Source organism: Acanthisitta chloris, unplaced genomic scaffold (assembly GCF_000695815.1).
Source record: "Acanthisitta chloris isolate BGI_N310 unplaced genomic scaffold, ASM69581v1 scaffold1329, whole genome shotgun sequence".
NCBI classification, from domain to species: Eukaryota; Metazoa; Chordata; class Aves; order Passeriformes; family Acanthisittidae; genus Acanthisitta; species Acanthisitta chloris.
The window spans coordinates 170427-185126 of record NW_008692882.1 but is presented as its reverse complement, the minus strand read 5'-3'; the positions used below and the strand labels follow the sequence as shown (position 1 = coordinate 185126).

The 14700-nt window shown below is 34.4% G+C and overlaps 1 protein-coding gene across 1 annotated transcript in view; it reads left to right on the top strand.

Annotated features, from left to right (window-relative positions):
• Positions 1-14700, top strand: part of ADGB (androglobin) — a 90991-nt gene that overhangs the window by 33061 nt on the left and 43230 nt on the right. The window contains exons 13-15 of the mRNA XM_009082824.1: positions 5525-5570; positions 11398-11566; positions 13448-13511. Of these exons, the coding sequence (XP_009081072.1) occupies positions 5525-5570; positions 11398-11566; positions 13448-13511 (279 nt within the window). The remainder of the gene's footprint in view (positions 1-5524; positions 5571-11397; positions 11567-13447; positions 13512-14700) is intronic.

Here is a 14700-nt window from a genome sequence, read left to right as displayed (position 1 = left end):
AAAATATTTCATACATGGAAATAATTGGCAACATAGAGGAATAGTCTCTTAAATATTCAAACAAACAGAGCTCCACTGAAGATTGTTTATTTGCTCAATATTTACAAAAGAAGACAACATGGCAGTGCCAGCATCACTTCAGTTTAATACTTATTGCAGCAAACACTGCTCCTAAGAGCATCTGAAAGTATTTCTCTTTTTGACTTTAAGAAAATTGAGGGAAAAAGCAGTCTAGGCAACATGAAAGTGCTTTCAGTGATGTTATACTAAAAATCTGGATCTGATTCAATGAATCAATTATATTTTGGCGAAGGTAATGTTTCAATTTGTAAATGTTTACTACAGTTCTTCCCTCCGTATTTTCTCTCCCAAGTAAAGAGTGAGTACATCTTCCATATATGTTAAATGCAATGTCATTACAATATTGAACATCATTTAAAACAACTTATAAAATGTATTCATCCATTGTGCTGTGTAAAGGAAAAACAGCAACCAAGTCCTTGTGCACACAGTCCAGAAGTAAAGATGACCTAATTGTTTTAAAATCTCTGCTGTCATTTTCTGGGGCAAATGATAAATATACTTGGAGGTAACATTTGTGGTATTTGATTGATGTATAGTGACTGTCTGTAGGGTTACAAAATGTGTTTGAAGACCAAAGGCATACTATTAAGGAAATATGTCATGAGGTACTTTCATGAACAAAGAAACTAAGATTTAGTTTGGTAAATTTTGAAATGAATGATAAATACTTTTCTATGTAATTTTTGGAGTACCTATTTATATGTTTCCTCTGCAGAGTGCACTCTTAAAATATTTTTATGTTTCAGACCTATATCTATACTGTCTGTCTAAACAATGTGTGTGTGTGGATATAATTACTGGATATTAAGTATTTTAAAATAAGGCAATTCTGTAGTGAGGAAGAAATCTTTACAATAGAATATATGTTTAGCTACTCAGTATTTTATGTACATTTTGTAAACAATAGCTTAATTGGTATTTCAATAGTACTTCACCTTTAAAGTTCTTTTTAATAACAGCAGCTTACAAACATCATTACAAAAGCAGCAGGCTAAAAAAGGATCATCTTACAGTGCATAAAAATTATTAGTTTCATTAGTTCAGTCTCTAGGTGTACAAATATAGATTTGGTTAGTTAGGAATTCATAGACATTTACGTACTGGAAGCACTAAAGCAATTTGGAACATCACTTAGGTTTTCTCCCCTAGTCCAAGAGTGATGTAGAAGGCTGACCTATCATGGTAGGACATGGAGTCAAGGAGAGGCAAAGGCAAGTAAGAAAATGCAAGAGAGACATTGATAAAACTGGAAAGGTTGGAAGAAGACACAAATGTCACATAGTCTGAGGGCAATCTGATTCAGACATGAAATACAGGAAGTCATAAGCAGCTAATTGACTTATACTTGAACTTTACTTTTGCCTAGCTGAAAAATGCTGTGCCTGTTAATAGCTGAAGTATGTAAGGAAAGCTTCATTTGTGCAGATTGGAAAAGAAAGTAGTTTTTAACTTGCAGAACAATTTTCTTTATTTCACATATTAAATCTTTTCATAAACAAAATTATGTGGATACATCTGGGAGATTCATAATGGGAGAGCTTTCTTTCTCTACTTTTAAAACCTGAAATGACAATATACATGTATGCTTTAAAAAAAAATCAATTAGTGATTAAAAAAGCAAACTCTGAAAGAGAAATTTTGATATCCCCAACTCACCTTGTTAGTGCTTCTTTGTAGAATTTTGTATTGTTGTGTACTGAGTGTGAATAACTATCTCCATTTTAATCTGTGATTACTATTCAGGAGACATCTGCTTTAGAGCTTTTGATACAGATTTGGTAAATCTTTGGGATGCAGCAGTTTTATGCTTTAAGCTGACTGAAATTCAGTGAGCTGCTGTGCCAGATGCTTAGCAAGTTTAAATTGGCATATTTCAATTCACTCCAATGTAAACTGTATGAAGTAACATTACTGAATATCTGATTCACTGTTCCTAAGGTCTGTTGTCACAGAAACAGACTAGTGATAAATGGAAGATAAAATTATAGGAGCTGGATGTACCTTTTTTGAAGAAGTTGAAAGGCATATCAGTATCCCTGATGGCTCCTAAAGTACTCATGCCAAGAAAAGAGAGGCTCTCTTTTATTCTTGTTCAATAGGAAGCTAAGTATGTAGGACACATGGAAATACATGTGAGGGTATTTTGTGACCAGGAAAAAACCCAAACTGTCATAATATGTAAATTGCACAGTGTCTTGTACAATAGTAATTTTGTTAAACACTTTTGAGAAAAAGATTATGCTGGAGTAGTGTTTCCTTGTAGCTCTGCCATTCAAAAGCCTGCTTGAATATTCTTCATTGAGATGAATTTTGCAGTACTTGTTATCTCCAAATCAACTGAGAAGAAAGGTCTATGTGTTCTGTTTGAGGAAATGTTGAACAGTAACAAAGCAAGTAAATCTAATCCAAATATGTTTACCATCACAATGTGCAATGGCTACTAGATCTTTTAATGACTGACCCCATATATTCATAAATGTTTAGCAGAACACTCTGATTTCTTTGTGGCTTCTTCAGTGTCAAGTTCTCTGGCAATGCTACTTTCTAAAGTAAGAGGATTAAAATATCCTCTGTCTCCCAGTGACATAAACACAATACACTTTTTCTTTAATGTTCCTGTTTACATCATTTTTCTTAATTCAGTCCACTCTTTTATATATTCAAACTCATTCTTACCTTCTGCTTTACAACTGATACCAATGATTGTCTAGTCACTGTAGGTGAGGCAATAGTATAACAGAATGAGAACTTCCTTGGCACTCTGGTTGTCTCCAAATCAGTGGGGTTTAAGTAGGTGGACACATCCTGTACCATTGGAAAAGCAGACAGCTTTTGACAATGTTGTGTTTGTGCTCCAAAAACGGAGTTAATCAGCCTATAGGAGTCTCTACACAGCTGTGGTTAGATAGCTTTCACAGCTCAGACTAGTTGAAGTAACGGTACTAAGCATCCAGATTTTCCAGGGTACATTTTCCTTCTTTCCCGAAAATTTTATTGATGCAGTTTTTGAGGATTTTCTGCACCTCTCCAGGCTTTCCAGCTGACAGATGTTAATGCCAACAAAGTAGGTCTATATTAAGCTACCACATGTTCATACTAGAAGTATGGATCATGTGCACTGTCCATGAACAGTATGTCAGGCAGAAAGTGCTAGACTTGTGATGCAAACATTGCAGTCTCCAAGGCTTATATGGTAGATTTCATACTTTTTTTGTACTTTGGACATGTCCTGGATTTCTGAGAAGAAACTTAATAAATTGTACAGTTGACATGTATCTGTCTTGTAAGTCTGGTGACTCTTACAAGAAGTTTGGGAATATTGGAATCTTGCAAGTTGTAGGCTCCCATGCAGAAGTATGACAGCTCCATGCATGTGTACTTTTGAAGTCACAGTTTAAAGGGAAGAGATAGTCCATGTGTTGCTAGAGTTTTTTCAGACCCATATGTTGAGGTGTGACTGTCGATGTGACATTATAAGTGAGCACGGCTTGACTTTTTTGAACAGTTGTGTGTACAGAATTCTGGAAACAGGAGCTGAAGTACATGCACATTTGTAAGATCCTGTAGTGTCCTTTTCATCTCATTTGCTCCAGGAAAAAACCTAAGAAATTAATCTGAAAAGGAACATGTAAAACATAATATATTTCAGTTACTAAATTGTTAACCCAACTGTTAACAATTTCAGCAATTTCTGTATTTTTCTCTTAATTGCTCTTTATATTAGATCTGTCCCCATGAACTTTCTTTAAAAATCCCATAACAGATTTGAAATGGAATTTCAGATCTGTGCTGTACAAAACTGGAACTTCCAAATTCTCTCAATAAACAATATTGCAGTTCAATTATCTGTATTAAATTATTTGGAACTTACTATTTTGGGATAGAGATTCTTAAATCTGTAGTTTATTCTCTCAGCTCTTTCCTTTAGTTAATTCCGAGCATATCAAACACCGAAAATTTTGATGGAGGTGAGATTCCTGAGCCTATTTTTAGGCCTGTGGAGGATCCATAAAATGCTGCAGGAAGACTTTTACTGCAGCTAGGAATTAAAGTAGAAAGCTATAAGGTTTTCCTCTAATGAACCATTCACAGGTCCCTTCATATTATGTAGGCAGGGTAGTCTGTAATAGGAGGGTTGAGGCAGACGAGGAGTTACAGCACAATGACCTTGTGTGAGCTTTAGGTGCTGATGTGACCTACCGTCCAGTCTAACTCAGACTCTCTAAATTATGTCTGTCTGTCCCTCAAAATGCATTTCTAGATTCTATTGAGAAAGCAATAAAAGTAGCTCCAAGTCAGCACAGCTCCCACAATTCCTCTTTGAAATGCAGAACAGAAAATCACTGCGTGTGCCCAGTTTCAGCATCAGTGCCTTCAGCACATGTGAAGATGGATATAAGTGAGGAGTTTGGGATGGGGGGAAGGGTGACAAATCTAGTTAAAGGGAGACCTGAGATGAAAAGAAGCTTGCAAATTTGCAATAGCCTTTTTAGGCTTTACTATTTGTCTTCGCAAGGCAAAGCTACTCCAACTAACACATTAATAGTACCATATTCAAACAGGAAATAAACTGGAAACTGTGGAATTCCTTTCTCCTGCTCTACTTCATTAAAAAAGAATAGACTTGGAAATGAGTCTTTTTCAGCTTATGTCATATTGCTGGCAAGGAGGCAGTCAGAAGGAAGGGTGGCTAGGCACACATCAAAGATGTTAATCTCTGAAAGAAAAGACCTTGTCTTTGCAAATTTAATGAGTGGACTTTCCGCAAAGCTGGCTAACATGATTTCAGCTTTAAGTGTAAGAGGCTATTGCGTTCATATTAGTTCAGCATCTCTAGCTTGGAGGCAGGGTTGACCAGGATAAAGTTGTTTGCCAAAAACATTTAAAAAGAGCAGTTTAGTTTTCATTTATGCCGTGAGAGAAGACAAAAGATGCTACTGAAATCGGGCATGCTCTTGCCACTGACAGTTGTGTACCGTCTCTTGCACAGCAAGAAATGCTAGTTGGTAAAGGAGCCCTCCATATACTTTTCAAGAACAGAAACTTAGAAAAAAAGTGGAATTGATTCTAGAATAGTACTAATGAGATCTTAGAATAGAACATATTTTATTGTCAAAAACCAGTAATATCAGAGACCATTGTTTTAATAGCGAAGTAGTAGGAGTATGAAACAGCTTTTATCCCAGACTTAAATCACACGTACTTCTCTAGGAGAACATTATTTTGCCTATTGGTGATATATACATAGGTATTATGGTGAATTTAACTGTTTTTATTTTTCTTTTAAAAACCCAGTCCAAGCCCATAATGAGAATTTACTAGTTTGTTGCTCGATCTCTGGAAGGACTGTCCCAAAATCAAATATTTTCTTTTACAAAGTAATGCAAGATTATATTCACCATTGCTGCTGCTTTCTTTGGTTTTTTTTTTCACCATACAGGAGACCACTCTCTTATGCAAGCAAAATGCAGAGACACCCAGTAAAGGTAAGTGTATATGAAATTTATATTCAGACTTCTACCATTCCCATTTTCTTTGGCCTCAATGTTAATCCTCATGTACATGAATCAGCAATCTCATTTATGGGTATTGGTTTTGTGGAAAAGATTTCAAAGAACTGATAATAGCATGTATAATTCCATGGAGTAGAATCTTCAGTTTGGTATTAAAAAAATCCCTAATTTGCAAGAATATTTTAAAATAAATCAACTGGATTTTGTACACAGAGCTCTTTTTCTAATCACTGTGAATGATACATTTTTTTTCTGAAAAATGCCGAAACCCCAACAACTTTCATTTTAATAAGTCTTTCCTTTGAAATGTGTTTGAGATCAGTATTTGAAGAGTATTCACTTTTTTTTTTCAAAGTGAATACCTCTTTGTTTAAGTGAATATTTGAAGGACTTGGACAGGAGAAGTTTAAAACTAGGAGCCTGCTTTTTAAAAGAAGTGGTCAGATTCCTTGGGTGCACAAAATTGTGGGGTCCTAAAACTGACTGCTGGGAAATACCTTTCCTTTTACCAGAGTTCTGAAAGTGAATCTCAGAGCAGAAGATGGGAAATATTTGAATAGTATTCATGCATTATTTACACCATGATTCATACATGTGACACTCATCTTGGTTTTGGTTTTCAACTATTCAGTCCACATAGAAGCCTGTGCACTGCACCTTTGCTTTTGAAACATTTTTGAAGGTTAATTTTCATGGGTGGAAAAGGCTTAGAATGCCATTTTTAAAAACTTTTTTTTAATTTGTATTTTGTTCTCTGTAAAGTATCTGTGATCCCCTCTTCCAATAATTGAGGAATCAACAATTAATATCCTCTCAGTTAAAGCATCTGCACAACTTCATAACTTCTATAGTAATTAAGCCCATTAATCTCTCCCAACAAGTTTAGATATTTTCACAGATTTTAACATTATCTTTATTCTGGAAAACTGTGTAACCATCAGCCATCTCTCTCAATCCCCAAATAGGGTGATACAAGGTTATAATGGGGGCAGGCAACAACCAAAAGAAAGGGTCATAGTGAAAGTATAAAGTAGAGTAAGAATTTATTTATGATATTTAAATAACTTGAAGCAACTGTAAATCATACTTCTTACAAACCTATACTAATAAATTGGTTTTATACTTTAAAGAACTGACAATTATTTCAGCTACTATTTTGCTTGAACATACATTCTTATGATTCCTTAATTTTATTTATATCATCCTGGTAAAAAAAAAAAAAAACAAACCAGAAGAATCTCACTGTATCAGAATGCTACAAGTCAATGAGCTGGAAACATAACTTGGTTATTCTCTCATGGCTCAATGCCAAAACCTAGTAGAAATATAGTAGTTTGCAGTAGGTGATTCTTTATGCCTGCCATGAATGTGTTGGGAACTTGGAGTATTTTCATAGCTGTCACTTATTAATTGATTCTGAAGTTGGTGTACCTCAATAGCCAGATTGCCACTTTTTCTGCTCACTCAAAAGTATGCTCAAGGAAATGCTCATTGAAGAAAAGCTCCCAGAGCACAACCAAGGAAAAGGATAAAGTGGACGTATTTCCATCCTCTGGCCTAGAATACTAATAATTCGCATTACTACTTACACAAAAATCTTTTGTTACACAGGTTCTCTTCACAATCTCCATCCAGGCCATCTCAATCCATGCGTTGTCATTTCTCTATGCAAAATCCATTTATTCCAAGTTCAGTTAGGTTATGAGCGTTACTTTATAGTACTATTAGTTCAAAACAATTATTTATAAACTCCACAGAATATCTGATTGTATGAATCATGAACCAAAACTGACAGAAACAGATAAATCTTCTAAAAAATGTTTTCTTTATGAGTATAGGGGCTTTAATCAACTTTTAAGCATGGCTAAAAATTGCTCAAATTTTGCAAAGTATGTGAATGAGAATTCAACAACTTTATCTCTTCAGAGTTTGGTTAAAGGTCATTAGACAGGTGAAAATAGACTATGAATAGTCTAATGTCAGAAATGTTCTTTCTGGTCACATGAAGTGGATTTGAAAGACATTTCTGTTGAGAACAGTAATATTTTACGAGTAAACTCACACATATAAACAAAACTTTTCCTGGATAAATTACTGCATTTCAATATGTCAAGCTTTTGGTTTAGGAATCTTTGTCCTTTTATGTTTGTTCTTTTAAAAAAAGAACAAACTTACTTAGGCTGCTGAAGTCCACTGAGATTCAGCAAATACAATGACATGTTTTTGTAAAAGTATAGTACATCACTGTCTTTCTCTAGAAAGTAGGAAATCATAGTTTCACAAATCTGTGAGAACAAGAAATTTGTCCTAAAACATATAATTACACTTAACTGTGTTTTGTTGTAAAATGAAGATTCATACATTTGCACTTATTCTGCCTGTGTTGCTGTTACAATAGAGCAGTTGTATTCTCTAGATGAACTGCTTTTCTATGATTTCCAGCTGCTTTTGGTGCAGATACTGGATCTGATGGAAGTTGTGTGTCATATCACATTATTGTCATGATTATCTGTTATCTCATAGAAATCTTGCTGTTCCAGTATTTGTCCAGAGACATAATAATAAGGAAACTAAAATATAGGCTAAAACTGACAAAACCAGAAAGTGAAATTTCAAATAAGCATGGTGGAATTAAGTATGACATTACTGTATGGTGTATACAGGATATATTGAAGTAGTACACAGTAAGGTGGAAAATTTCTTTGATCATATGGACAATCTTTATATTTTCCATGAAAGTAGCTAGAATTTGGCATTCTGTTCAAGGGAACCTGAAGTTTATAAACTGATTTCCTTCAGTTTTGCAGCATTATGTAGCACTCTTTTCATAATGAAATTCGTATTAAGGCAGAGCATCATTGATATTTTGGGTTCTTTGTGTGATTTTTTTCATCAAAAAATCCACCCCATCCCACCCCCAAAAAACCAAACCAAACCCAAACTGTAAAATTGTCTGACATGTTCTGCCTGGCAAAAGTTATTTTGCGTTTCATCTACCCATTTGCCTGAGTTTGAAATTTGTTTTATTTGCATTGGGCTAAATAATCTGTAGTTGCTTAAATCACTGTTCATATTGTCTTTGACACATTTGCTAATCTTCAAACTCGTGATAGAAAACCTCCATTTAAAAGTATCTGGATTGGAGATTTCCTGTGCCAGTATCTCTGTGCTCTGTTAAGAAAATTAACTACAATCTTCATATTCAGCATGTTAAATTCTTGCAATCTCTGCTGTAAATGGAAAATTGCTGGTTTTGTACCTGTGTTCCAATAAGCCATCCTGTCAATCTCTTCTAACTGGAACCTGAGAGAGGGTACTCATTTCAATTTTGAACATTTTCTTTACAAAGTAGTATTTTATGATGCTTTTTCATTTACTTGGCTAGCAAACATTTTTATTTTCTTATTACAGTCCTATCCTAAAGAGCTGACTCATGATTATAAAGGGCCAGATACAAAACATCCAGATACTGAATAGATGTTAACAGCCAGATCAGTTCCATGAGGGGCTTCATTTCCATTTAAACATCTCAGTAAAGAACTACTGCTTGAAAAATGCTGAGCACTTACCAAAAGCAGTGTTTAATGCTACACTGTCTAAAAATATGTTTTCTCACTTTTGTAAGATCATAATTATTACTACAAATTTTGGAGGTTTCGAGCAGTACAGTATTTTGTTACCATATAAATAGGGGTTTTTGTGATAAACTCTGCTAATCTGCATTCATTTGCTACTCTTTTCTTTTTTTCCCTTTTCAGATTGATTATTCTAGTTTGTATGCTGCAGAACTCTTAGTTATTGATCTGGTTTTATTTGTCTTACATTTTTGGTTACAATCCATGTTTTGTTATTACTTGTGTACTTGAGTGTTTTTCCATAGTTATCAAGTTATATTTTTCTCTTAGACTTGATTGTAACATTAATCTTTGTTGCTTGAATTCTAAATAGCATAACATTCTCAAATTCAAGTGTGCTCCTCCTGTTTCTGAAGCTCTCTGCAGTCTTAACTTTATAATAAACTCATATCCTGTTTATTTGATTAGTATTTGCATTTATTCAAGAAATTTAATTATGTGATAATTACAATTATTTGCTGCAGTTATCTTCCATTTGTCACTTTTAAAATTCTATCTTAAACTGAACATCTCTTAAGATTTGCTCCAAATTTATTTATCATTTTATTCCATAAATTGTGTCTTAATTATATCACCCAGTGTTTGCATTTTTTTGTAAGTTCAAATGGCACTACTTGCTTAAAAGGTAAAAATAGTTAGCAATTTACTTTTTTTCTTACATTTGTATCAGGAAACTCTGAACAGCACTGTCTTTTCAGTGCATGGATCAAAAAGGATAAAATATGCTTTTTGATTACATTCTCAAAAGATTTTTGCTACTTCTTCAAAGTGGAGTGGGGAAATTTCAGCCATTTTGTTGATGCTGTTTTTACTTTCTTTTACCTGCACTGGAAGAGCTATCTTCCCTCTGACCCCATTCTGCTCACCTAATCAACAGGAAGGTTTATCTGTTGACTTTTAAATAGGGTGGAGTGTATATTCTATTTGAAGTCTGCAGAGACCTACTAACCTATTGATCCTCAAGAAGGTCTGTTGATAGTGCTCCAGTGCTCATGTTCAGAATGAACAAAGAGAAGCAACACTGAGACACAGGAAGATGGCACTGGGCATAGTTCTGGTGACCCCTTCATCATCCTCTCTGTGATACATGCATTTGTAAGCCAAGCACTGTGGTTATTTTACTGGAAGTCTAAGCCTCATGTGAACTTAAATAGAAGAAAAAGCCTAGATTGCACAGCTTTCACATACTTTTTCCATAGCTGAAGAAAGGAGAAAAAGGTCTTTGGTGCCTTTCCTTATGTTGCATTTCTTTCTGTTCTTGAAATATAGTTGCAGACTAACTTAGAGCCATACATTAGCCACACATTAGTTCTATGTGTCTTTGTGATCATGAAATATTACAAAGCACATTTAAATATAAATTATGTATGTTTCTAATAGCTTTCTCATTTGTTATACCTCATCTATTTGAATAGAGGGTCTGTTTGATCCTCATCTTTTTTTGGGGGGCCATTTTCAATAACTATTTGTATGAATCTCACAGAGTAAATGCAGAGGAAGTGACATTACAATACAACTTAAAAAGTTATAGAGTGATCGCAAAGCGTGTCTACATGACATTTCAATGTTTATATTTTGGTGTCAATCTCACCTTAATTCTGATTTTCCTGTAAGAAAATTCAAGTAATCTAGTACAGATCTATTTCCATTTACAAGTAGTTAGACTGATTATGTGTGAGTAGCATCACAGGGAGTACGAAGTACCAGAGGCAAGGATAGGTCTTTGTGTCCTGCACTTTTTTGTGGTGTTATTTTCTGTGGGTTGTAAAAATTTTATGATACTGCCCAATCAGCCTTTCACTAAATAGAAGCTTTGGACAAGAGTTTGTATTTTTCTTTGTATAGATGACTTTAGGTTTGCAAAATTTGTATGTATGTTTACCTAACAAGCTCAAAATTAAGGTTCAGGTTCACAGTTTAATATGTGATCTGAATTGGGGCAGACTGCTTAAGCAGGTGCAGATGTAAACTCCAAATTTCCATACAGAGTTGTTGCAGTCACCATTTGAGCTTTTTAGGTTAGTGGGTTAATTTTTATTTTCAAACTTTGAGATATGTGGATTATTTCCTGGTAATTTTAGGATACTTTTTCAATATAAGAATGATGCTACATTAACATGCATATTGTCACTGTATTGGCTCTGTGTGTCTTCTTATCTTTGCAGAAGAATTACACGACAATATCAGTTTTGATGCAAAACGAATCTCAGAAAAAGCTGATGCTAAAATGAACAGCCAGACAGGGGATAAATCAAAGGAAGAAATAGAGTCAGAAAAGACTCCTGTTTCCAGGGAAACCTGGATTACCTTTGAAGACTTCTGTGTTTGTTTCCAGTAAGGAATTAGAGGGTTTGGGTTTTATTCCATAAAATATACAGTATAACAATGGTAAAATGCAAAACATGCTCATATAAAAACTGTATCTTCTTAACAGATCTTCTTTGTATAACTATCCTGCCTTTCAGGGTGGTCTCAAAGCTACTCTTCAGACCAGACTTACTGTCCCCACTGACAGTGAGTCTAGCTGCAGCCCCATTCTGTGCCTTGGGTATATCCTCCAGAGTGCAGAGCAGAACACCAGCTCCATAAAGCATATGTCAGACTGCAGTGGGTGTGGAAGATGGTTGGTCGTGCAGTGTGCAGCCGTTGGGATGCTTGCACACCCGACCCATCAGCCACTGGGCAGACACAGTCTGCATCAGAGCAACACAACTATAAAGCAAAAAATGGTTGTTGAAATCTTCTGTTGCCATCAGCATAGCTTGGTCAATTAGGTGCTTTCTTTCGCTTCTTTTTTCAGTATCATTCCAAGGCATTTATACCTCTGCAAACATAAAACAAGCTAGTGTACTTTTAGCATAATATGTTTTGATTCTGTCTTTCAGCTTTAAGAAGCCTGGTACAATATATATCCTTTAGAGAATCTGACATCACTGAGTAGAGTAATCTTATCAGAGAAAATTCACCCAGATTTTTTCATTTGAGTTTCTAACAGATTTCTTTGTGAAGCTTTTCTTTCCATAAATGAGTGTTTTCTTGTGCAGATATTAAACTCTGCTCCCTCTTTCAAGGAGAATGCATAACTTTGGTACTAGCCAGCAGAGCAGGAACTTTAGGAATAAAAGATCATAAATCACTTGAGGCCTTATTAACGTTTGCCTACTACTTTTAGGTAGTCCCAGGTCAAGGAAGATAGGGCCTTCAGGAGAAAAGCATCACAAAGTAATTTCCTTTTGAAGTCTTTCTCACAGTGTCATACAGAGATAATAGGAAATTTGAACTTTCTAACTTGTTAGCCAAATGTTAAAGTACTGTCAACCTTTGGTAGACTACTGCAATAATAATGAAGGTAAAATGCGTTTGTCAGTCTCTTATTCATATCCCTAAATGAGAGTTTATTTATTTTCACAGTGAACTGATAAAATCGCTGCTATAAAAGCATCTTAATTGACCTTTGAAGAGTTTATCACTCAGAAGAAATTAGGCACCTAAAATTTCCATTTTACCAGTCAGTTCTATTGAAAGCCTTTCCTTGTCTGACATGCCTACATCTCAGATAGAGTCAAAATAAGATCAATGTTCACAGTTCATATCAACTTTGGAAAATATTAGTCACTGTAGGAATTGATATGTCAGCAATGGATCAGGATCCCTGTGAACTTTCCAAGTAATCAAAACATTGGAGTTTGCATCTGATTCCATCCTCAGTTAAAGCTGAAGTCATTTATGTTACCCTTGGTGAAATCAAGGTCAGAAAAAATTATTATCAGGAACTAATTAGCTCCCTGAAGGTGTGCAAACAGCACAGAGCTGAAAAAGCATATTAATAAACTATATGAAATAGTCCTTCTTTACAGTGATACTTTATAGAAAACTTTATTACAGTAATTTTCAGGTGACCATGGCAGTATTAGAGTAGTATTAGCATATTACCATTTATAGATTGAAGCTGAACAAATTAGTGGCCTGACCTCCAATGGAAAACTGTAGAAGTGCAGCAAAGATAGAAATTAATGTCACCTACTTTCTCTGGAGATGAACTGTATTCACCTCTTACGAAACTAATGAATGTTGAACCATTTTTGAGAAATAACTAGGAGTCTGATTTATGAAAGTAAAATTAGTATCTTATGCTATGAAATAGACATTTACCTGAAATATATAATATATACCAATTATTTTCCTACATATATTTCTATTTTATATTCTTTCTAGGAACCTATATGTTTTCCACAAGCCAGACACATATGCCTATAACTATCAGAAGACAGATTTTCAGGTATATGACTGTACTGTGCTTTGTTTATTAGCTTAGTCAAGGTTTTACATAATTAGATAATACCTATATCCTAAATTATATCGGTTGATTACATAGAACTGCTATTACTGGAAAATAATAACACATTAAGATTACTGTAGTCAATACAAATATATTGTCAATACAAATATAGGTTTGCTAGCAAATATACACTGTGTTTAAGACAAGGAAAAAAGTTATGGAATGTTACTGCATAAAAATATTGAATATGTAAATAATGAATGATGATAGTGAATCAGATCTCCATGCTCTCTATTCTGATTTAAATCTACCTTTACAACAATTTAGTGTCTAAATTGAATTGAATGATGATTCAGCAGCAGAATCTGCCCTTCAGTTCTCCTTCATCTTCCCCTGTCACCTAAAACCCAAATCATGAGTCTGTGCAGCATAGCCCTCCATTTTCTCTCTAAATCCTAAATCCTTTAGCCATTTACAATATCCTGTTTCAGGGATTAGAAATACCCCTTACTTACACTGAAATTATGGTATTTCTCTAAACCTACCATTAGTTCATATTATCAGAAGGTTATTCATCATTCTCAATTATCCTGCTCCAACTCTAATTTTATACTGTAACTGAAGTGTAATTGTAGAGCACCTAAATGTAAACTCCGGGTGTGAACTTTATGTAAAATCTTGTACTGAGAAGGTTAACTACATGGATTATGTTTCATAATCATGCAGTTATTATACCTGCAATTTCACACCTCTCTGTGAAACTCCAAGAAATTTTCCCTAATGACTGCACGATATGCTTTCACAAGCCATAATCAGTATTAAGACTATGTAAGCCTGTGTGCTTTTGTGCCAAAAAACTAGCCCTTTACTGTAAAAACATACTGGTTTTTTTTACATTGATACAGATGAGACATTTACACTATTAGGTAAATTCCGTATCATATACAGAATTATAAAAGAACACTTTTATATTATGATATGAAGATTATAGTACCGGTATTCTAGGATGAAATTAAAAAAAAAGTATTAAGATGACTCTGGACAATCCAAGAAAACATGTATTGTAGCAGTTCTGAGGCAAAGAAGCTCATCCTCCTTAGATTTTGAAGAATTTCTAGGAACAATAAAATCATTCTATAGTTTTTAATATAGGCATAGGAATTATGTGTTAAAGTTGAGAGTGAAATGT